The sequence below is a fragment of the Stylophora pistillata genome, chromosome 1 (assembly GCF_964205215.1).
Source record: "Stylophora pistillata chromosome 1, jaStyPist1.2, whole genome shotgun sequence".
Classification (NCBI taxonomy): Eukaryota; Metazoa; Cnidaria; class Anthozoa; order Scleractinia; family Pocilloporidae; genus Stylophora; species Stylophora pistillata.
Genome location: NC_142519.1, coordinates 22,259,297 through 22,284,638, shown reverse-complemented (window position 1 = coordinate 22,284,638; position 25,342 = coordinate 22,259,297). Strand labels below are relative to the sequence as shown.

The 25,342-nt window shown below is 39.1% G+C and overlaps 3 protein-coding genes across 3 annotated transcripts in view; all 3 read right to left on the bottom strand.

Moving 5' to 3' along the window:
- Window positions 1-4,592: 4,592 nt before the first annotated feature.
- On the bottom strand, window positions 4,593-6,670 carry LOC148741713 (uncharacterized). The gene is made up of 2 exons (XM_088737223.1): window positions 6,328-6,670; window positions 4,593-5,424 (listed from the first exon to the last, which is right to left on the bottom strand). Exons 1-2 carry the CDS (start codon window positions 6,651-6,653, stop codon window positions 5,052-5,054), a joined length of 699 nt encoding a protein of 232 aa, XP_088593349.1. The 5' UTR covers window positions 6,654-6,670; the 3' UTR covers window positions 4,593-5,051.
- Window positions 6,671-8,298: 1,628 nt separating this feature from the next.
- LOC148741712 (hemicentin-1-like) lies at window positions 8,299-15,311 on the bottom strand. Its single transcript, XM_088731974.1, has 8 exons — window positions 15,210-15,311; window positions 12,687-12,980; window positions 12,227-12,502; window positions 11,304-11,591; window positions 10,533-10,802; window positions 9,533-9,838; window positions 8,920-9,198; window positions 8,299-8,649 (listed from the first exon to the last, which is right to left on the bottom strand). The coding sequence occupies exons 1-8, from the start codon at window positions 15,268-15,270 to the stop codon at window positions 8,576-8,578; spliced, it is 1,848 nt and encodes a 615-aa protein (XP_088588100.1). The 5' UTR covers window positions 15,271-15,311; the 3' UTR covers window positions 8,299-8,575.
- Window positions 15,312-19,476: 4,165 nt separating this feature from the next.
- LOC148741711 (uncharacterized) overlaps window positions 19,477-25,342 on the bottom strand; it is a 10,638-nt gene continuing 4,772 nt past the window's right edge. The window contains exons 4-10 of the mRNA XM_088744502.1: window positions 24,269-24,571; window positions 23,369-23,641; window positions 22,682-22,972; window positions 22,007-22,279; window positions 21,006-21,174; window positions 20,474-20,509; window positions 19,477-19,921 (exon numbers count right to left, since the gene is read on the bottom strand). Coding sequence (XP_088600628.1) covers window positions 19,690-19,921; window positions 20,474-20,509; window positions 21,006-21,174; window positions 22,007-22,279; window positions 22,682-22,972; window positions 23,369-23,641; window positions 24,269-24,571 — 1,577 coding nt within the window. The 3' untranslated portion in view covers window positions 19,477-19,689. The remainder of the gene's footprint in view (window positions 19,922-20,473; window positions 20,510-21,005; window positions 21,175-22,006; window positions 22,280-22,681; window positions 22,973-23,368; window positions 23,642-24,268; window positions 24,572-25,342) is intronic.

Here is a 25,342-nt window from a genome sequence, read left to right as displayed (position 1 = left end):
TTGTGCGCGGAGATCATTTTACCGAGTTATGTATTTGTGCGGGGAGATCATTTTTTCGAGATGTGCACGGTTTTTCGAGAGAGTGAGTCTAAGAAACATCTAATTTTTGAGGTATCAGTGTTACTGACGGTAGGATACAATTACATCGATCCTTAACATTTTTCAACAAATTGGGCCGAAAATTTTGATTGATTTACGGAGAAACGCGATTACTTCGGAAGTATTATCTGAGACGTCACCCGTATAAAATTAGCTAGCTTTTCTTTTCCAGATGTGGCATGGGTTCACACCCTCTAGTTAAAGGAAGACTGTTCTCGGCTAAATGTAATGCAATGGGACCTTGGACGGGCGTATAATTATAAGAAAATTCTCACGGCGAATTCATGGAGTGGGTGTTCATGAATTGATCACAACAAATTGATTTAGGTGCGACTACATTGCATGCGAAGTTTCAAAGCACTACTTGGTAATAACCTTCCAAGTGGCGTGTCACCGTCAAATTCTTTGGAAGGAAGTCTATGGTAGAAATTGCTTGAAATCGATTTGAATACTGGCGGGTTAGTCATTTGTCGTCAACACGTTAATAATGAGACGCCTGGCTCGTTACAGAACCGTTACATCTTCCTGACGAGGCAGACTTAAACCATTTACATGGAACATAAAAAAATTTACCATTGACGGCTCAGTTGGCCGTTTACTCCGCATTAGCTATATGGATATTGGGTAGAAGAGAGTAGCTCTGGGGCTAAACAGAAATTCGGGTTCGTGGTCAGATCACTTTCCTCATTAAGGTTTGGATTTTATTACTAAATCGAATGACTTTGAGTTTAATTAAGCTGTAATAACTATCAATAGTAAATTAAGTGTTCAAATTTTGTTGCCTTTTGAAAACATAGACTAGGCGAGAAATGCTGGTGATTCACACAGTCTCCGTAAGAGTGCCCAGTCATGCCCTCTTTTGTTAATACCCCAAGTACACGCTCTTAAATATCCTAACTGTATGTGTGGGGGGGGGGCTTACGGGACAAATAACCTTGGCAAATTAAACATTTTTTTTAGAACACTTACCAAAACAATTTTACGAGACTTTCGAAATGAACCCGATGCATCACGACGGGAAAACAATCGATCTTTAAGAAACAAAACCTACACAATAACTCCATTTAAGGTCTCAAAGCAAGGTCAGTAGCCAAACCCACACACGACTGATGGTGAAGATTATCGACGATCAAGCCCTAGTATAATACAATGGTCATGGAAAGACCGCCTAAAAGCAAAACTATACGTGCGGCCAAGCATTCCAGGACAAAACAAGGCTCATGAGACTCGCTCAAGGGCTTCAAGATAATCTAAAAAGCCTAAACAAGAGATTATTAATGGCCTAATCAATTTCTAAACGGTTAGATAAAACAACTCTAATGTAGTTCAGATCTCTTTATTTTCTCGAATTTTTATGGAAGTCAAACTTTAACGACATTTCTAAAATTCTCGACGATCCGATCGATCCGATCGGCTCCAAACCTGTCCGCTATTTGGAGAGACTTGTCAATATGGAGCACTGCATATGCAGATCGTGAAGGTGGATCTAAAGCATTCAGAAACAAATTAAAAAGCAGTTTGAATGCATTTGATTTTTAATTTGCAAAGCAAAGTTGGAAACTTTTGCTTCAAGTTATCATTACTCCATCCTCATGCGCCCAGTTTTCCAGCTATTAGTCTGCGAATTTTGCTCGTCGATTCTTCGAAGGAAATCAGCGACATCACCGTAGCTTTCTTTCAAATGCGGTGCTCGAATCACAGTGACAATTTGATTTCCTTATCGACAAGAATAGTGAAATTAGGTTTGATAAGATAACGACCGCCAGGTATACTTCATGTACTGAACTACCGACCAGCTGCTGGAAGGTCCAGTTTACCAGGTCAAGGAGTGTGGGCGGCAGAAATGACCGCGAGTTTTGTTTAAAAGATGGTTTCATATTTATTCCAAGGGTCCTAAAGTGTAATCAGTACGATACTTAAGCGATGGATTCTTTTCACATACTTCAAAAGATCGGGTGGTTATCTGCTCGTCAACGGGCAAAATATGTAGATGAAGCGTGATCATAATTGACCAGACCGCCCTAGCGGAAATTCTGCAACTGTCCTCAATTGTGATGTTCGTAATATGTATTTGACTGTACCCTTTTAAATTCACTCTGTTTCTGAACTCAGAATGATTCATTTTTCTACACAAGGATCAATCGACATGCTCTCAGCCCAAGGGCTTACTTAAATTCCTACATTCATAATTGTCAAGTGAATGACGGGATGAATCCAAATAACAGGTTGTAATTGCGTGTCAGTAAGTTTGGTATGTCGGAAGAGGGGCCGTGTAGCGACTTGATATTCGATGGTGCCGGTGTGAATAAAAGAAAGATCATTTCACCCAACGTGCGGAACAGGACGTTTGTTTTTTTTCTGCGCGTCTTTCACCGTACTGTATCACTCACCAGGAAATCTCCACGAAAGACTTCAGCTGGTATTTAGTTAGTTAGATAGTTAGATAGTTTATTATCAAAAACCTTGCAGCCACAGGCTGAATTACGTTTGATTTACAATAAAATATATACTACAAAAAATACATGGCTAAGAAGAACTAATTTAAAAAGACAAAAATATATAATTAAGAGAAAAACAATATTACATCATTGCTTTATGGACATAGTGATGGATAAAACTATTTCGAGTACGAATGGTGTGGAGGCGCCGTGTAGTAAAAGAGTGCTGACTCCTTAAATTGACTTCGCACTCATTCTTGGGAGGTAGTAAGCTATAGAGCTTGTGCGAGGGATTAGACAGGATGGAATTAAAAAGCTTATCACATAAGAACTCGCGGCGGTTGTGTAAGGGAACTAGACCAGTCAAAAGAAGCGCCTCATTGTACGAACAATCTGGATAGATAATACGTAAAGCTCGCCTTTGACATCTCTCAAGATCTACTGAAAGGTATTGCGGGAGGCTATGATGATAAACAGGGCATGCATATTCAGTGACAGGCCTAATACAAGTCAAATAGAAGAGCAAAAGTTCCTCCGACTTGACCTGTGCACGCTTAAGCTGACGCAAAAAATACAGGCGCTTGTTTACTTTCTTTACAACTTCGGATACGTGATTATTCCACGTAAGATCGCAAGATATCTGCAAACCTAAGATCTTTGCTTGCTCTACACACTCTAAGTCCTGATCATTAACCTTAATTGGATCAAAGTTCTTTCTAGAGTGACTGAATGTTATGCGCAGTTCCTTGCACTTGGTTTCATTTAATTGGAACTTGTCAGCAGAAGCTTGCGTCGCGAGTTCGTCAACCGCTTGTTGGACTTTGCTGACCTCAGACTTCATGACTGTTTCAGAAATAGTGGAGTCATCGACATATTTCCACATGTCTGTACCCGGGATGATGAGGTCGTTTATCATAATAGTAAATAACCAGGGGCCAAGTTTTGTGCCCTGTGGGACCCCTGATGGGATGGCCCCCCACTCCGAGTAACAGTCCTGACTAAGTTTAACACGTTGTCGGCGACAGGACAGAAAGTCCACTATCCAGTCAATTATTCCGCTTGGAAGATCGTATGAAATGAGCTTCTGAACTAAGATCTGGTGGTCAATAAGGTCGAACGCCTTGCGGAAGTCAAAGAGGATGGTTCTGACAGTTGCACCGTTCCCATCCGTAGCACTAAGCCATGAGTGGACCATGCTTATTAGTGCTTGTGTCGTACTGGAACCTGGCACAGTCCCAAACTGCCGTACATCCACTTTCGCCAACACAACAGGCTTGAGGAAACTCTCCACGACGAAATCTTCAGCAACCTTAGAAAGCACGGGAGTTAGGGATATTGGACGTAGATGTTTGTTTACATCGTGTATTGGATTCTGCTTTGGTACTGGAGTGATGTTAGCGTCCTTCCAAGACTGAGGCAACCGTGCTTCCTTAAACGAACAGTTAAGGATATCAGTCACAGGCAGTGCTAGTAAATCTGCATTCTCTTTAAGAAGCCAACCGGGGATTCCGTCCGGACCGGTTGCCTTAGTTGGATTTAAGGCGGATAGCTTCTTTAAAACAGAGAATTCTGATACCTGGAAAGCACTCTCCTGGTCAGAGTTGGTTGAGGTGTTAGGTGAAAGGGGGGTGAAGACGCGCATAGGAGCCAAGAACGCCTGGTTGATGGTGTTAGCAATGTCTATCGTGCTTGGAGGCGAACCTCTCTGACCACAATCAATATGTTGGTAGAGGGTAGCTGGATTAACGCCTCTAGAAGCTGCGTCTGACATACCACTGAGCTTCTTTACCTCACGCCACCAAACTGCGGGTTTACAGTCCTTCCGTATTTATTGTCAACGATTCCTAACAACTTGGAATCCTTGGAATTTATAGAATCTGCTTCCATTGTTGAATTTAATAAGTTTGGCCGAGTCTTTCCAAGGTATCTATTCTACGGTTAAGAGAAAATGTCTTATGGGGCTTTTCGTTTTTTCGCGGACGTGGGACAAGTATCAAATATGAGCTTCATAAGAGGAGTCGGACCCAAGATCATCGGATTCCACGCTCTGCTGCGCATGCCCAACCACTGAGCTACAGAGAACTCGATGGTGATTGGGTATATTTTATTTTCGCTCTTAACCTCATCATGATCCTCCAAGAGGAAAATGAAAGACACATTAACCAATACATGTTGATATCAAGAAGAGATGACTCCTATCGACATGTTTGGAAAAAATACATACGAAGTGATCTTTTACACGTATAGGTCACGACCTTATTTTTTTTTTCTTAAATGTGAATAGCTCACAAACATTTTCCAATTTAGACCCAGTCACCCACTACCTTTTCGTTGCAATTTTCGCTTAATACCATAAGTATTTGATATCTTTTCTTTGTGGTGTGTACGATTTTACGTATACCATAATTGCAAACCGTGTTCCATGACACTCACTGAACTGCTGAACCTTTTAATGTTACTCTCTTAAAATAAAAACGAGTAAAAAATTAATGAAAGAAAAGAGCAAAAAGCTTATTAGTCGCTATAATAGTCAGCGTCGCTGCCAACACTAGAGGCGTCTGTCTCTATGTATACTTGAGTAGGAGGTGGGACGGTTGGCCCCATAAGCGAGTTTTGAGGTGCTCTAATGCCACTGTAATGGGATCCTTGTCCGTACCGGCCTAAACTGTTTACGCTCGCGTACGTATTCGTCATGTTTAAGTCGTTCGCGTACGCTGGAAATGTTTGGTTTGCGGAAGTATAGATGACCTCCTTTTGAATTGCGTAAATAGGTTCCTGCAACACAACATGCAGCCTGGGTAGTACTTTTTTAACGTTATATTGTCTTTCGACACGCACTCTGGGCTGTCCTTTTTCAACGTCCCGATGTCTATCATTTTTCTTGGGGCTAAAAAACATGTACGCAACAAATTCAATGATACATCATCATAGAAATATCTTACTAGAAAAATGAAAAAAATATTTCATAGCAGCTTTGAGCTCAGATGTCCACTCCTTTAAGATCGGAAACCGTTTGACGGGTTCATCAAATGTACCTTCCTGAAGTCAGGTCAAGCAAAACCCATAAAGTCAGTGGTAACACTCAACATTTTATCAAAAACTGTTTTCATTAAGAGAAAGGTCATTGTTTGTCCCATAATATTGTTTTAAAAGAGTGGGGGGGGGGGGGTTCATAGCCTACAGTTCAGGCGTCTTATCAGGGAGAGTTAACATTAGGAAGCGCGCGATCGGAGTTAGAGTCGACGGTAGAGCGAGGGGGAGGGAAGGGGCGATATATTCAATCTCCACTTCAGGCCCTTCTCTTTGTTTTGACCGTCACTAGCCCCCTTGGTACAAATTTCTCTCTCTCCTCAGCCTTCCGCTTCCATCAAAATCAAAGATGGCGAGCAGTGTTCACTGAGAAAATACTCGATTGCCTAAATTCCACCTGCTCTGCAGACTGGGAGAGGGGGGGAGGAAGGGAGGTAAGAGCCATTTAATTATTTATTACGGGGGGGGGAGCGGTAAGAGGATTTTGGTTTTGTCATGACAAAATTTATATTTAACATTTTTCCAAGGCTAAGATTAAATACAGCTGGAGATTTACAATTGAAATAGCGAGCGAGGCGATAGAAATTATCATTGGAAATGCATCTAGAAATGATGGTGGTTTTAACCATATGTTGATAAAAATATTAGGTGTCCGTTACATGAATTTCTCTTTTTTAAAGCCAAATTTTATTTTTGTCTTTCCTATACAAATTTGATCCGAGATTATTTTTACTTAAGTGATAATGTGGTTTTTTTTTACCTTTTTTTCTTCTTTCTCAGCCTTCCAAAGCGAATGACCAATAAAAAGACTGTAAGAAGCAATCCTCCACCAGCAGCAGGTGCAATATACCACTTGTGGAAGAGAAATCCGCGTAAGACTTTAACGTAAACCGAAATCATGTATGTGATCGCCCAAAACTCTGAATCGTATGAATTCCCTGTAGAACACAATAATTTGTCACTGCTGAGTGTCGAGCGTTCGAAGACCTTAACTTTCAGCTTGTTATCTTGGTTATCATCAACAGAATTTGAGTTAAGGACTAAAAAGGCCTCGAGTGCACCTTGGAGGTACACTTGGAAAGACATGCAGAAAATAGACAACAAAGACAAAACAAAAGCAGGTGTTAATATTCTCCTTTACGGCTGCCTTTTGGATGTCACGCAACGCCTTTTCCCTTTAATCGTTATCGCTGTCTTTATGTCATCATTACTGGGCCTTGATCGTCCCAAGGTACACACCGCCCTTCACGAGTCACAGCCACGTGTGTTGAAGTCCTAAATGGACATCCACATTGAGGTGTTAAAGTGACAGCTGTTGCACCAAAAAATCCTCTGACCAGTGTTCATGTCACATTGCAGGCTCGCTGATATCAACCAGCATCTTTTTACTTACTAGTCGCAAGTCGAATAGCATTGGCTGGAGACCGTTATACTGACATCATCTAATGACAGCTACCAAAACAATGAGTACGCTGACCAATACCTCCATATATCACTGGCTCAGACTCCAAGTACAATAGAGTTTGGAAAAATGTGATAATGTTATACTTGTGTGATCAGTGATGGAGGTACAAGTCATAAACCAAATTAAGAATTTAGACAAGGAACTTGCCGATGTCGGACAATTTGCGGGCTTGGAGATAAATTTTTTCTTTTTACTTTTTAGACCAGACCTTGTTAGCATGCACATTTTGTTTCCCAATTCGGAACATGTGAGAGCTCTCCAGAAAGTTATTGTTTTCAAATTGTCGAATATTTTCGTGGTTATATGAATAGCGACGAGATGATTTTTCTGCCCAAGAGAAAATAATTGAGAACAACTGTGTCCTCTTGATCTTGAAATGCATGCAACAAATCCAACAAACAAAAAAGGTACTGCGAGGATCTGCATCAAATTATATACTCAGTGACTTACATTTAACAGGTGTAAATGAAAAGAAGCTGCTGACCAGCACATTCAAAATGGTTATCTATGTCAAAGGTTGTTAATGATGTACCGATCCCCAAAATCTCACGCAAAAATTTGTGCTTTTCCTTTCTCTGAGATGTGAGTACAACTAATCGTGTGAGCCGGTTTTTTATTATCTACTATTTGATTTAAAGAAAAAATGGAAAACATGGTTTGCTCGACGCGCTGATCTCCTTAACGATCAAACATTAGATAAAACAGCATAATCTGACCCTGAAACGGACTATTCTTCTACTCAATCGAAATAATTTCGTCTCGTCCGTCTCGTTTCCATGTCTAAATGTAAATGTGGGGGTTTTTAGTGAAACGCGATTGGCTGTTTTTAATTTCCGTGACTCGTGATTGTAAAAAGTTAAAAGCCGTGAACTGTGAATGATATGCCAGTCGCGCTACGTGAAACAAAGACACTATTTTCAGTTATCCGTTATTACTAGAAAGAAAACACATTTTTTTCCGTGAAAAATTGCTTGCCGAAAATATAAAATCTCTTGACCAAGCCTCTTCGGTCAAGGTGGCCGGATTGGTCAGCGTTCTATTGTTTTAGGATCTGTCAATTTGATGCCAAAAGCACATCATTATGAAGGTTTGTAGCCAATGCTTCTCGGCCTATATATCAAGCAAAAAATACCCTGGTTAAAAAGGCGAAAGAGCTCACAATAAGCCATTAATTTTGGTCAGAGGATTCTCTGGTGCAACAGTTGTCACTTTAATATCTCATTGTGGATGCATTAGCACAGTTAAACTATTGTATTGGAGGCTTATTACATTTAGGACCAAATATTATTGCATTTAGGACTTTATTATATTTAGGACAAAATGTTATCACATTTATGACAAATGTTATTACATTTAGGAAAAAATGTTATTACATTTAGGACAAAATGTTATTACATTTACGACCAAGTGTTATTACATTTAGGACTTTATTACATTTAGACTAGATCACGGAGGGTCGTGGGTTCAAGTCCCATCAGGGGCTCGGATTTTTTCTATTACACTAAAAATTATTACATTTAGGAAAGTTATTACATTTAGGACGTCAACACACGTGGACCAAAGTACTAGATGAAATGAACTTACCTGTGTCTTTACTGCCTTTCCGAAACTCGCGTTCTGAAAAGAAAAAACCTTGCGATACAGTTTCTCTTTTTGCTATTACATACCGAAAGTGCACAGGACAGGACTGAAGCACACACATCTAATGAAATATGTAACGGAAAAAAAACTAGGCATGTGCAGAGGCCCTTCGATCCTCCCATATTCTTCAACTTATCCTTAGAACAGTTAAAGCTTCAGCGATAAAGCTGGCGATGTTGATTTTCAAACTTTCGCCTCTGTCTTAAACTAAAACCCAAAGCAACAACAACAAAATAGGGCACAAACCTTTTTCATATATCTGCACTTCAATTACTTTGATTATCTCGCATCCGCCCTCTTTGAGTACAATTTCGTAAATTCCCCGTTGTTCATGGCTTGCTGCAACTATTTCCAGCTCGGTTTTGTTAGCATTCAAAAAGGTATAGTGAGGGTCATCATCGTCCACCAATTCGTCACCGTGCGTCCAAAATAACGCGCCCAAATCTGATTTCTCAACTTTCAAGATGGCAGAATCACCAGCCTTTATTTTAATAGGACTCTCGACCGAGGCATTCAGGAATACATCTGCAAAATGGCGGCGTTGGCATGAGTAAATTGTGTGTCTTTTTGAAAAATGGATTGTTGGGTTCTTTAAACAGTAAAACACGTCAAAAAAGAAACATATCAGCCAAAATACATGCAAATAGTTGAGTTATCTCGTAAATGGATTGATCATCGGTTGAAGTCGTACACACATTCAATTAACTTGAATATTTGAACAAAAAAAGTCTTGAAAGTGGGTAAAAGGAAATGAAAAAGTAGAGAAGAATTAAGACAAGGGAGAAACTAAGATCGAGAGGAGAAAGAAGAAATAATGATAGAGGATGAACGTTTTTCATTCATTATTCAATTTTCTTACCACGAACTCTTAAAAAAAAGGAGGTAAAGGAGAAAACAGGTGCAACAGGTGACCCATTTTGCATTACTTCTGCAAAGGCGGTGTAGTTTCCAGAGTGAGAGGGTAAAGCATCATGGACATCCAGCGCTGTGTTGTTCTCCCGCAGAGAAAAATGGTCATTTTTCTGTACTCCACCGAATATGTTATATCTCCAAATAACGTAGAAATCTAAGCCATCAAAATAGTTGTTAACTTCTACTGCAAGGGAAGCTTTTTCCCCGACACATATATCGGAATGAGTGCTGATCGGCCAAATTTTGATGTCCCCTGTAGTGATAGAACAAAGTAAAAAGATTTATCTTTTCTTTTTCAAGATAGGTGGCTCTGTCGTTTACGCTATGGAAGTTTGGAAAATCATGTCGACTTGCTCCGTATATTGAAAAATCGACGCTATTTTTTCATGTATCTCAGTTTGCATAAAACTAAACGCCTAGCTCTGTACAGAACTAGCAAATAATACACGCAGATGTTTTGCGAGTTGCGTAGTATTTTTTCGGAGAAGGGCAAAGAAAGTCCGAGCAATGAGAAAAATGTCGGCTCGTAGTATGTGCTATGTGTTTTGATTTTAGTTTTCGAAATACAATCTACAGCCTCATATGTGTATGGTATCGATCGCAAACGGAGTATACGCGAAAGACGAAAACAACGCGAACGAAACCATTAAACTGTTCTTTTTGAATAACAAAAAGAAAGCTGTAGCGCTTAAAATTTAAAATTCTTTTAAAGAGAGTCTAAAAAGGGAAAAAAATTAGACTGTGGATCGTTCGGCGCGTCATTTATAGTGTAAGACCGTTTCATATTTTGGTATTGGAAGCGATAATCGTGGAATAACGTCTTAATGTAATAATTTCAAATAGCTTTTTTGACTTATCATCCTAAATGACCTAATCTCAAGTGTGTAATAGCGTTGACGATCTATTACAACTTCCAGAAACCAAAACCAATACTAAGGAAAACAGACCTGTCTGGGCTTGAATTTCTTCACGTTTCTCACATCCACCCTCCTTGAGGAAAACCTCATAAACTCCTGCCTGCTCCGGGCCTGTATTAGATATTTCCAACTCAGTTTTATTGGGATTCGAAAAGGTGTAGTGAGGTTCTTTGCCGGTTACCAGGCTTTCATTGAACTTCCAAACTAAAGTGCCCAACTCTGATTTTTCTACTTTCAAGATGGTGTTATCACCAACCCGTGTGATAACGGGACTTTTGACCAGAGTGTTTAGGTAGACATCTGCAAAATTGATTCGGAAGTTAAAAGACGTGCCATGTCTTTGTATAAATACCGATTATAGTCTTTATGATATGCTGTTATGAGTAAAACACATCACTAAAGATGATCCCGAGTGTACCAAAGATCAATATTTGAATTATCTTGTCAATGAAATGTATAACTTTTTTGCTTTCAACGGGATGAGATACAGAGTAGGAACAGCAAACAAAGAAGAAAAACGAGCAAAAGTTAACAAAGGGAGGCGATAAAAAGATGGGAGAAGCGAGCGAATACATGGACAATCGGACGGACAGACGGACGGACAGACGGACTACAGATGGATAAAGACATTTAGATGGAAAAATGAATGGATGGATGGATGAAAGACAGGAAGGAGGGAAGGAAGGAAGGAAGACGAGAAGATTTTGTGTACACAGTTAAAAAGAATAAAACTGCCGGTAAAGTCTCTACGATGTTTCCCAGCAAGAGAATGTTTAAGTTTGCAAATAGCAATGATCTTACCACGAACTTTCAACTCAAACGAAATGGAATCAACCAACATCGATTTATTTGTAAGGAGGTAAAAAGTGTAATTTCCAGCGTGTTTCGGTAAAGCGTTCTTTATATCCAAAACTGTCCCGTTCACCCTCTCCTCAAGATGTTCACTTTTCTGCAAATATCTATAGTCACGTCCCCAGAAGTATTTCAGGTTATATAAGTCGTCGGCGCCGATTAGCTGGACCTCGAAAGAAGTATTTCCACCGACACAGACGTCGGCAGAAAGATTCCCAAATGAAATTTGGTACTTTCCTGCGGTGGTAAAACAACATTGATGAGTGTAAAGTATGATTTTAAAGCTGTTTCGCAGCGAACTTCACCTTTCAACTATGAGACAGATAACACACTTTACTCTCATCGACTGAATGACTATTACTGCATCCCTGTAAGATTTTTGATGCTCCTTACTGATTTTTGCAATGGAGATAGGGGCTCATTTTGCCATTCAATTGAACCTAACCCGGTCTACAAAACGTGGAGTGCCGATGTTGAAAGATAAAATTATAAAGAGAGTGGGAAATATGGCCTCATTCCCATCTTATGACAGCTACAAGTCCTATTTATTTGATGATGAGCTAAGAAATAAAAATGCTGATCGTTCCACTAGACAACAACGAATGAACTAGGAAAACATCGTTCAAAGCAAATTCATTTTTATCAACCGGTTTCCTAGCGCTGCGCTAAACAAGCCCTTTCCCTAATCCCCACTAGATAAGAAGGGTGCATTTTATGCATAATATTTTAGATGCAGTGGTATAACTTTTTTTATACGAGAAGGGTGTAGGATTATGTCTCCATGACTGCAATGAAGTTAGTGTTATCAGCTATGCTACTTATTTGCATAGCCAGAACAACCATCTCAACTGAGCTTACTAAAAATCACAAACCTATTATCTCCAGATTAATCTCTTCAGTCAACTCGCCGCATTTGCTATCTTTAAGCACAACCTTGTATGAACCCTCCTGCTCCGGTTTAGCATCGGAAATTTGTAGCTCGGTTTTACTTGGAGTCACAAAAGTGTAATGAGGATCCCCGCCATTCACAAGTTTTCCATTATGTCTCCATGATAAAGAGCCCAAGTGTGATTTCTTAACTTTCAAGGTGGTTGAAGCTGTTCGCATTATTCCTAACGGAGTCTGGCTGAGAACATTTAAATAGACATCTGCAAAATACATTCAATAGAGCACTTTTCATTTCGTTTTGATGGTATTGCAGTTGTGCTATTTGATAACAAAAGATGAAAGTAAAAAGATATCCATAGGAAGGAAGGAAGGAACTGGAAAGACCAGAGAGATCATTAAAGTTCTAACTTTTTCTTGTAAAAGGGCACGGAACAGTAATCTTACCTCGGACTGTCAAATGGATGACTGCGTGGTGAAGGATCTTATTATCCGACTTTCGTTTCAGTAAAGTAAAGTACAACCCGGCATGAACAGGCAAGGCGTTGGATACATTAAGGTACATAGCGTTCGGTCCTTTACGATAATGCTCTCCGTTCACGATTTTCTTGTTCCTTATTCTCCAAGTTACATAGACAGCATTAGGATCACCACTCGTGATCCTGAACGCGAGAGTAGCGGTTTTACCACGACAAACTGTAACCAAAAACTCGACTGGTGAATATGAAAGGCATTCTCCTTCTATTAGAGAAAAAAAAAAACAAATTCGTATATCATAGGATTTTGCTTCTAGCTCTGGAGAAGAGTCATTCAAGCCTGAGAACATTTCTTTCATTCCTGAAAGGGAAAATGTTCTTTGTCTGTTTATTTTCTCTTACTAGTAATAGGGTTCTCTTTAGACGAAATTTTGGTGATAAGGTGAGTAATTACGTATGATGCACGATCCTCGCAGTAGATAGCGCTATTTAAGCAATAGCGAAAATCAGACCTGAAAAAAATCAGGCCTGTACGGGACTCGAACCACTGACCTCTGCGATACTAGTGCAGCGCTCTACCAATTGAGCTAACAAGCCAACTGGGAGCAGGCCGTTAAGTTGATACGTAATAAACCCGTGAAAGGGATAAATCATATACAATGAAATATATGAAGTTCATATATTTTGAACTGCGGTATTAGATACGTATGATGCACGATCCTCGCAGTAGCGCTATTTAAGCAAGGATCTGCGAGGATCGTGCATCATACGTATCTAATACCGCAGTTCAAAATATATGAACTTCATATATTTCATTGTATCTGATTTATCCCTTTCACGGGTTTATTACGAATCAACTTAAGGGCCTGCTCCCAGTTGGCTTGTTAGCTCAATTGGTAGAGCGCTGCACTAGTATCGCAGAGGTCAGTGGTTCGAGTCCCGTACAGGCCTGATTTTTTTTAGGTCTGATTTTCGCTTTTGCTTAAATAGCGCTATCTACTGCGAGGATCGTGCATCATACGTATCTAATACGTCAGTTCAAAATATATGAACTTCATATATTTCATTGTATCTGAAGGTGAGTAATTGACATGCAAAAAGGGCACTAGGGCTTGTATTAATCGCAGCTGTTTTCAGTCTGTAACGGAATCGGGACTAATCATTGATTTGTCAGTGTTAGCTTTTGGTGTTTTAAAAAAATAATCACAGTTATGGCTTCTCCAAAATCATGTCTTTCTCAAACACTTTGCTGTGCTCTAACGACCATATTTTCTTAGAGTTCACCATTGTCAGACCACACAACGCATTCACAGAGCTGCCGGATAAACTATGAAAAGATTTCAATTTAAAAAGGTAAACTGGGACTTGGGAAAAACTTAGAGTCTCTGAAATGCAGCACAGCGGAAAAGAGATATTCAAATCATGCCATTGTCTTTACTTAGGAATAGCTGTCATTACCATAGCTGCTACTAATTTCAAGTTTTTACTTTCAAAAGTTAATGAGAACTTACTCGTTCTAATTTCTGTCCTTTTCAACAAAGTCTTAAAACATAAACATAAACATGCTTTATTTATTCCAGAAGCAGACTATGTTTTTACTTAAAGGAAAGGGAAAAGATGCTTCCAGAAAAGGAAGCTAAGAGGTTCTCCCTATGTGAAAACTCCCTAAAAAATAAGTCTAAATGAAAATAAAATACTTAGTTATGATTAAATATTTAAGTAAAATTTAAGCTGAGATTTAAAATGTTGAAGATTATCAGCGTCCACTATGTTTCTTGGTAATTCATTCCATAATTTAACAATCCTAATGAAAAGCGAATGTTTATAACAATTAAATCTTGCTGGTTTGACGTAAAGCTTGTACTGATGATTTGCTCTCGTACATCTAGTTGTAGCGAAATCAAGAGTCTCCAAATTCTAAATGGTAAAAACCAAAAACACTTTTATAACACTCAACTAAAGATAAATAAGTTTTACGGTCGGAGAGAGTGGGCCATTTTAGCAATTTGCATCGGTCTTCGTAGGACATGTCCCCTTTGCGTTGATTTAAAGCAAGTCTTGAAGCTCTTCACTGTACATTCTCAAGAGCATGGATGTCCTTGACGAGGTAAGGACACCAGACAGGTACCACATATTCCGAAATTGGCCGTACAAGAGATTTGTAGAGCATAGAAAAAATATTTGCAGTAGCGGTGCCTATCGAGCGTTTAATAGAACCTAGGACTTTATTCGCTTTGTTTACAGTTATACCAATGTGGTTATATACTCCAAGAGAGGTCCTTAGTTATTAGAAGACCGAGATCTTTAAATTTATCTACGTCTTTCAAGGGCTGTCCTAAGAAATAATTGGTTACTGACTTATCACGTGAATGTGAAATTCGCATAGATTCACATTTATCCGCGTTAAAACGTAGTTGCCATTTACAAGCCCATTCGTCAATGTTGGTAAGATCTTCCTCTGTTATACAGCTATGTAAAGAGAAGTGTTTCTTACCTTGACACAAAAGAAGAAAAATGAACAACACAAACGTCTTGAAAAACAAATCCATAGTCATCAATAACTTGATCGCTTCTGCGCTGCACAAGTTTTTCTTCAAATCCTTTCAAAAGTATGATTATGATGCAATTTAGAATGTTTTGCGCGCGCAACAGCACGAATTGCTAAGCTTCAGATTTGTGCGTAATTCGTATAGGTAATCATATGATTTCGAGTTCAATTTGGAATAAATAAGCACGAGTAAATTTTTTCAAAGACTAACAACATTTCATGAGACCGGAGGGCGAGTGCAATTTGTGGTCTTTGAAAAAATTTACAAGTGCTTATTTATTCCAACTTGGGCGAGAAAATCCTGTGATTATGTATTAATAATATACATGAAAAAATACGAGGTAGCTTAGCTACTCAGAAGAAAAGCGCGCGCATCACGTGCAAAAATAATTTATTCAAACCCTCCAAGTGACATTGACCTTGACATTGACCAATCATTGGGACCAATCAAAATGTCTGGTTTGTTTCTTTCTTTGCACAGAATTAACCCACTACTGCACTGAATTAACTCTCTTCTGCACTGAATTAACTGAAAACTGCAATCATATTAACCAATCAAAACTGAGAAACTTCTTCATGTACATTATTAGGGAATGAATCAGTACGAGTGCTGATCTAACCCAGCGATAAAAACACATGTGCTTACTTGTTTTAAATAATCTAAATGAAAATTTCTGACTCTGGTTTCCTCTTGGTCGTGGCTCACTGGTTCGGTCACTTGCCTTTATGTTGTTGCCGGGAAAGTCGGGGTTTTCACGCAAGATTTCGTTTCAAGCTTTTAAACCTTTTGTCAGGAATAATCGAGCGTTTGCACTGGTTCTCAGTTAGGTATCAGTTATCAAATACTAGTAAGCAGCACATAAAGGCTATCAAGCGCCAGGAATCTAATCCCTGTCTCGATAGGAAATGTGCAGAAATGCATGCAGGAACGAAAATGGCGAGATTTCTTCAAAATCGACAAATCCGCAAAGCTGATTTCGCTTCGACGTATTTGACTAAATTCGTCAAAATAGTCAATTCCGCGAAGCTGATTTCGCTTTGACCAGTTTAACAGAATTTTTCAAAATCGTCAAATCCAGGAACATTTACTCGACGATTTTGACAAAATTTCGGTATTTTCGTTTCTGTGTGCATTTCTGCACATAGTGGTCTTACGAGCTCTTGTATAAATTGTTTAAAGCCTCCAGTTCCGACTTGCTGTTTTTTTTAGGAAGCCATAGACTCCCCAACGTTTAGCCAATTGTTAGTTTCCTTTGTTAGGTTTTTTTTTGTTTAAAGTACTCTCCTTCAAACTCTGAATTAAAACGTTTTTACTTCCTCCAAATCTGTCTGCCTTTTTGTTTTGGCGCGCCTTTGCGGATTTCCTGTCAATCAATTTATTTCAACTTTCCACACTCACTTTCGATACTAGATAGAATAAATTGACATGTTCCCAACCGATGAATATACTGAAATTTTCGCATTCATATGAATAAAGAGTAAATGTTATCTGAGACGTAAATACAAATCGCGCTTGCGTTTTTCCAGATCTAGCCCGCAATAAAGATGACTGTTTTCGGGTCGGTGCAAAGTGATTGGACCTCGAACGGATACGGCATCCCTTAAAGGAAAATTTCGACACTGTGTTTATGAAGAAGGTATTCCTCAATTGATAATCACAAATTGATTTTAGTGCGAATACATTATAAATGACTTTCAAACCAATACCGGGCAAAAATCATGTAACTATTGAGTTAACATCACATTAATTTAAATTCTGTGGAAGCTGGAAGGATATCATAGAAATTTCGAGAAATAGCCTGAAAACAGATTTGAGTAATGGCGTATTAGTTGTCGTCAACAGTTTATTAAGATCGTGATATGATTTAATAAGACGGTTAGCTGGATACAGAAATGTTTAAACTTTCGATTTAACTGGTAAAGCGGAATAAAACCATTTACCACAAAGTATTTCTATTAACGGTTCATTTGGCCGTTTGCACGTACCGCTGGTCATTCATCAAGCAGTAGCTATATGGATAGTGGGTAGAAAAGAATAGCACAGAGACGAAGACTAACTGGGGTTATTGGTCAGACCACTTTCTTCATGTAGGTATGGGATTACTGATTTCGAATGATTTCGGGCGTAAGTTTAGATGAATAGCACGAGTAATTCGATTTAATTTGTGACCTGTTGACTATTTGGGTTACACGAGAAATGTCAGAAATGCTGTTGATTATTAACTACTCACATAATAACCGAGAGTAAAGTCGTAATGGAACCACCCAAACTGAGGCCATGCCGTGTTGACATAGCAATAGCTTACTGTATTCCCTGGAATAAACGTCCACACTCGTAAAAGCCAGCGCCCTCTCCCGAATAAGCGCCTACCGGGCCAGCCCCCTGAGGTAAGCGCCTCCTCCGAATAACCGCCCCCACCATCTCCTCCCTTAAATTCTTAAATAGTAGGGATACAAGCAAAACCTGTTTCCAATACTACTTAATTGATACCTTTTTAAGCTTCAATTACGGTCGAATCAGGAAAGTAGAATAGTTTCTTTTCCGTTCCAGTCATTTGTATCTCAATGTGAGTTGCAGAATCCCCTCACACGTGAAATCTGTTCTTTAAATTTTTTTTCCTAATTCTCCGCTAACTTAATAAGCGTCACCATCGTTTAAGCGCTCTCCTTCCAATAGTCGCCCGCCCTCTGTTCGAGTCTTTGTTTAGTTTAGTTGCGATGAAATCACTCGACCCAAGAAACCAAGTCTTGTTTGATATCTACCACCAAGCGTTACATCAAATGACTCGTTATACAAAATGTCCCGTCCCTTAAGTTTGACACTCAAACGGGGCAACTGGCAAACCATGCCCATCATTACACCCTTGACCATTTCACTCGCAAGATCTAATTAGAAATTCTCCTTACTTTCTGCCTTACAATTCTTATGACGTTAGTTTGGAGAATTTGGTATTGGATCAACTGAAAATCCCCTGATTTTCTTTTTTCCGTTATTCTCATTTCCTGTAGAAATTCTGTCTTGGTCGCTCATGGGAATTAAAGGGTTCAGCCGAATTCTTGAATAAGCGCCCTGGCACTTATTCGAGGAAATGCGGGACGTGTAGTCGAGCAAAGTTATTGATAACAACTCCTGTCCTAACTATTTTTTGTTATTTTCTGGTGAGGATGCGTGCCGAATCTGCCTTTGATCATCAGAGCGCGCGTTACATCAGCCACCAGCCTAGTGAACCATTAAATAAGTCAACTATATATTTAGGATATATCAACAAAGTTGAAATGGTAAATTGGCCACCGTAATGATTACAAAAGCTGACGTTTCGAGCGTTAGCCCTTCGTCGGAGCGAATAGAGGAATTGTGGGTTGTGTGTGCTATTAATTATAAAGGCAGAAAATAGAGCTACGTTATTGGTGGGAACATGGCAACGAGAAAAACATGAATAAATTAGTGCAATGAAAAGCGTTCGTTGATCCCTGTGGGATTTACACTGCCGGTTTGAAAGATGAGCTTTTGTTCAAGATTTTTACGGCTTTCCGTGCCACCTAAGTGCCACCTAAGTGCACTGCACTTAGGTGCACTTAGATGAGCTTTTGTTCAAGATTTTTACGGCTTTCCGTGCCACCTAAGTGCCACCTAAGTGCGCTGCACTTAAGTGCACTTAGGTGGCACGAAAGCCTAAAAATCTTGAAAAAAAGCTCATCTTTCAAACCGGCAGTGTATATCCCACAGGGATCAACGAACGTTTTTCATTCCACTAATTTATTCATGTTTTTCTCGTTGCCATGTTCCCACCAATAACGTAGCTCCATTTTCTGCCTTTAAAAGCACACACAACCCACAATTCCTCTATTCGCTCCGACGAAGTGCTAACGCTCGAAACGTCAGCTTTTGTAATCATTACGGTGGCCAATTTACCATTTTAACTTTGTTGATATATTCAAATTATTTCGTTACTCCCACCGACGCAGCCCCAAAAAATTTCTTTCGAAACTATCAGCCTTTATTCAAATATATATTTAATTTTATCTTACTAAATTCACTTTGTTTCTTTATCAGCGCACTGTTTAAGCTTTCTCCACAAGGATTATTTGACATCAGGTTCACAGCCAATCAGCTTGCTGAAAACCCTGCATACTAGAATCCTTGCATTCATGTTTGTCAAAATAGGTGAAATAGCTTTTCACAATTTTCTCCAGACAAATCACACCAAACTGATTCACATTTTAAGTAATTTTTATTACCTGTTTTCCTCAATTCAAAGTCTTAAAAAGACTATAAAACGAAAATAAAGCTTAGAAGGGTGTTAGAGCTTGAAGCTACTGATTTATAAAATTACATGATAAATATTCTACAACCTAAACAAGTTCTTCGAAGTCGCTCTAATAGTAGGCAGCGCTTGCATCAGTGAGAGCATCTGTGAATCCAAAGTTAACTCAGCGGTGATACTGGTGGACTGCGCAAGCCCAAACTAAAGGATTGGGGATGACTTGAGGTGACAGGTTGTACTGACGTGTCAATAGTTGAGTAATTTTCGTCTGTCCCAACAGGGGCTGCATAGATGACTTCATTTTCAACGGTGTAGCAAGGATCGTTTAACGCAACATGTTGGACAGTGCGTTTATTCTCTGTGGGTCTTTCACCTTTCTCGGGGCTGGTTGTGCTGAAAACGATAGATTGAACAAATACTCTTTTACCTTAAGGTCAAAGTACGAATAAATATAAGAAAAATGGCAACGTTTATCCTTTTTGCAATTTCTACAGCCTCACGAAAGCAAAGCTCGCCTAGTTAAGGATTACTCTCATGTACAGGACAATATACATTATCGGCGTGTAATGGATGCCTTTCTTTTAATTTTGTTGCCTCCTTACTCGGATACCATCTTAACACAGATGAATTTGAAGTAATTTTGCAAAATATTTAGGGAAGCGTTTGGTAGAAAGAGATCAAGAAGGGCACTTTGAGAAAAATATGTCTATAAGAATACAAGACACTGATCCAGGCTAAAGATATGTCACTTGACTAACTACCACTATAGAGAAATCATGACAACCAAACAGGCTGTCGCATTGAGAAAAAGCATATATCGCACACTCAAAATTGGGCAGTAGTAAAGTTAACCCCTCCCCTTCCCCCCGAGAAGTGAAACAAGAATTGACTTAAAGACAAGTAAACGAGAGTGGTACTCACGCGTAAGTGTCAATCTTTACTTACCTTTTTTCCTGCCTTTTATTTTCTTCTTTCATTTTTCTACAAAGGTAAATGATAAACACAATGATTATTAATGTCTGAGAGTAAAGGAAAATGGAACTTTGTGATGAACTGATCATGTTATAACGTAAGGATTAGGGCTGCACACAAATTAAGAAAGTAACATAGCAGAAGAATTCCAGAAATGGAAGAAGCTTTTTTTTCCCGTACTAACTTCAAGATGGGGTATCCTACTTTTAAGCCTTTATACCCTTACATCAGTGTACATATTCTCCAGACAGTTCTCATTCTATTTCCTATGGTACTGACATGGAAAATTTGTTTGACAATACGGAACTTCGTAAATTGGTAATCAATTCCTTTTATTTACGTTTGAATCAAGGAAAATATTGTAACGACAAGTTTGTATTGACCGAGGTCACAGTGGTGAAAAAAACCTTGACATTTATCGTAAATCACACACTTACCTTTACCTGAAAAACTTACCACTTACCTGAAAAAAAACCTCGATATTTATCGTAAATCACACACTTACCTTTTCTTCGTATCTCCCTTCCAACAGAGGCAAGAAATAAACACAAGGACTATCAGAACGAGTCCCCCAAGAACAGCAGGTGCAACGTGCCACTCGCCAGTAAAATCTCCACTTAACACTTTCAAGTATTTCTTGTCAACGATTCCGAAGAACTTGGAATCCTTGGAGTCTGTTGAATCGGTGGAGTAGATCACAGTGGCTTTTATAAGTTTTGGCAAACAAAGGTATCTTTTCTACAGTAACGTCTCTGTCGCTCTCAACCTCTTCGAGAGTCCTTTAAACGCTTAGAGAATAATGAAATGCCAAGATACACTAAGCAATACAAATTTCTCGTCGTAAAATGAAGTTTTTTTGTGAGATCTGTCCTCGCAAGTCGCACAAATGAAAATTTCTTGAATTTTCTGCGATTATTACAATGAAAAACGGAGTCTTAAAAGACTTCTTTGGAAGCAGTGTCTGCGAAGCAATATTTTTGTCGAAGGGTTGGACAAGTACTACTTGATTTGTATCACTCATTGTTACGAGCACTTAACTTTACATCAGTTTGCTACTTTGTAAGAATAATCGTTAAGTCCGCAAGTGTCTAGATTTACAATGCCGTGAGTTTTGATATCAAGAGATTTATTGTTGTCAATATCTATCAGTATTTTTATAAGTTAAAAGCACGCAGCTTATTCTAAGTGATACCTTTTTCCGTCTCCTCAAATCTGCAGACAGGCGTTACACATGTACACTTAGTATCGTCATCATTCCAACATATAATAGCTTATTTGGAAAATAAAGACGTGATATCATGCCTTGGTTTGAGTCACCAAATAGTACTGATTATGTAATCCTAGGTTCTAAAAAAGTTAATGATGCCCGTAAAGGATTTTCCGGATATTTTAAAAGAAAATTCAATTTCGACCTTTGCCTTTGGAACTTAATCGAAACGAGACAACACGCACGTAGTCTAAAACAACTTTTGAAAAGCAAGACCAGAAGAAAAGAAAAACACAAACCTGATATCCGCACTTCAATTACTTTACGTAACTCGCACGTGCTAACTTTGAGTATAACTTCGTACATTCCTGCTTGGTCTGCGCTTGCATCAGAAATTTCCAGCTCGGTTTTATTAGCGTTCGAAAAGGCGTAGTGAGGTTCCAGCCCTTGTAACATCTCTTCATTATGTTTCCAGAGTAAACTGCCTTCCAAAGATTTTTCAACTTTCAAACTGGCATTACCACCACTGGAAATTTCAACAGGACTTTTAACTAAAGCTTTAAGATTGACATCTGCAAGGTAGATTCCAATATCGATTTCTAAGGGATTATGTGGGCAGGAGAAATTTGTTTTTGGGTCTTTAATCCTGTACACCCTTTGCAGCCCGGGTTTGCCAACCTTCACCTTCCCGCCAAAAAAATAACACTTGGTCTCAGCTTCCAAAACTAAAACTGTGTTGGACTGAACGCTCATGTACAAATTAGTCTACGATAGAACAACAAGAACACTTAGTAAAAAGAATTGGAAGAAGGAGAGAAGAAAGTGAATGAGGGAACAAACAAAGGAAAAGAAAAAACAAACAAATAAAAAAGGAACGAGCGAAGAGAGGACTTTCAAAAGTTTCAAAGAGAAAGTTCACGCGGGAAATTCATATTGAGATATTGTACGTTGTTACTAAATAAACATAATCTCACCGAGAACTTTCAATTTGAAACGAAAGATATCATTGTACTGTTGATGATTAGGCATCAGAGCTTGAACGGTGTAATTTCCAGAATGAGAAGGTGAAGTGTTGCTTATTTCAAGAGCTGTATGATTCATATTGTTGGTAATGGTGAAATGTTGATCATCTGCGAGGGGCCCTTCGTCATTGGACCATGATATCTGAAGACTATCTAAGTTGGTGACAATCTCCGCTTCCATAGAAATCCTATTACCCGTACAAACTTCAGCTTCAGCTTTGACCGGCAAAATCTGAATGATGACTGTGGAGGTAGAAAAAATAGACGCACGCTAAATCACTACTGTTTGATCCTAGTTTTAAAAGTTTGACTCTTTCTTAGCGCATGCTTTGTTGTTTTCTCGAGACCTTTCAACCAGTGAAAGGTCCACAAAAGCGATAGAGTACAGCGGAATGTCGTAACGAATTTCATGTAGATTGTGCTGGACACGCAAATAATTTTGAGAATCACTCTTCTCTCCTTGGTTATGCTCTGATGCTGTGAACACAAAGTAATCGATGTGTTGTTTTCCTTAAACGGTTAGTGCAACGTGACCAGGCGACGACTAACGATTCCGAAACGATACTCTGCAAGTATCATCATTAATTGGTAATGTTGCGTCGTGCACCCCGTGGCAAAACCAAGAAAAACGATACAAACCTACTATTTGCACATCAAATTGTTTACGTATCTCACATCCATCCTCTGTGAGGAAAACCTCGTAAATTCCCGCTTGTTCCAGGCCTGCATCCGAAATTCTCAAATCGGTTTTAATGCCGTTGACAAAGTTGACGTGAGGTTCCATCCCTTGCACCATTTGTCCATTATGAGTCCACAGTAAACTACTTTTCAAGGATTTATTAACTTTCAAGATGGTATCATCACCAAGGCTTATTTCAATGGGACTTTCAACCAGAGCGTCAAGATAGACGTCTACGAAATGGAGGCAAAAGTACAAGTGAATGGAGGAATACCTGAAGTTGTTACATAGCTGGCAGCGCCTGTGGGCGAGATAAACAAATGCTGTGTTCTGATTGGCTACCCGAGCGCGCAAGATTGGCCCTTCTTACCCGCTCGCCCGGGTTACCCACTTTGATTCAATGCAACCCAGAGAAATTGTAGCTTTGAGCTACTACTAACTTTAATTCAACTGAGATTTTCTACGTTTATTGATCATCATTGTAATCTTATCAAATCAAGTTAATTTTCACTTGGTCAAATGAAAAAGGAGCAAGGCCATATCAGTTGGCTTTACTTCCAAGCGCTCGAAAATGAACAAGTTAGCCTTGATTTTCAATATAGCCATATCTTTTTGCTATTTTATAAATTATTTTATTGATCAGGCTTTTATTGCTTCTTTTATAGAACTCGACTTCGACTCGGCCATTAAAATGCAAAAGAAATAGCTCGCCCAAAATTCAGCCCTCGCGCCTAACGTAACGCATATACTTTTTAACACACCAAAAAGAACACCATGCGATGATAAAAAGTTTAAAACAATGTTTACATCAGCACATTTCAGTTGTTCTATGAATAAATATTGAATAAAGTCAATCTTACCTTGAGCCTTCAAATTGAAGACAACGTTATCCCAAAGGTCGGAGTTGGGGTCTTGGACACCAAGGAGGTAATCTGAAGATAGAGATGGTAATGTGTTGCGTATGTGTAGAGATGAGTAGGTCAAATTCCTGAACATAGTGAAATGCTCATCATTTTCGCTGAGATGTAGTACACTTTCTGGAAGCATCTGGAACCAATATATATTCAGAATATCTGAACTGCTGAGAATGCCCGCTTCAAAAGTAACGTTATCACCAGAACAGACATTAGCTTTAGCTTTGCCTGGTAAGATCTCGATGTTACCTGCAGTGATAGAATAACAATAAACTGTCAGTTCGATTGACGGTGTGTTCAAAGATGATGGTCTGTAGTCGTGAACGGCTTGGGCTTTGAGTTTTAGCACTGGCAGGCCGGAGAGTGATCTGCAATAGACATGTAAGCAGCTCTGATGATCACGGACGTTTTGAACACTCTTGGTTTCTTGCTTACTCTGTGCTGCAGAAATCATGGACACACCGACAGAGAGAAATCTATTTTACAGAAAGCGATCACAGAAAACGTTTGACATTAAGACTACAAGATTTACGTTTATTTATCGTGGAACGAAAGACTTAAGTGCCAGCAAATATTAGGTAATTATAACTATTGAGAAAAACACGCTAGCTCGGATACAGCACATTGCATACTGCGTGATTTCGACCCAAAACAAGCCAACAAAAGTGAAAATCCAATGCGTAACAGAGAAATAATCAGGTGGTCAATTCCCGTTATTGATTCAGCTGACTTCGCTGTTCTTATCGATCTCTTTACGTTTTTGCAAGGTTAAACATGGATTTCAAAGAAGCAGTTTCGATTCCTTGCTTCGGTCACGAATACCATATTATCCAAGACCCAAGCACACAAAGTTTTCCCTTACCTCTGGACAAAACAACTACAGCGAGCAGCTGAAGTATTTTACAAAAATCATGCATAATTAACGAGTCATCCAACTACCGGCACAGTTTTTCAAAAATTCGTTCTAAAGGTGGTTATGATGTAACAAAATTATATTTATACAACGCGCGCGCTTACGAA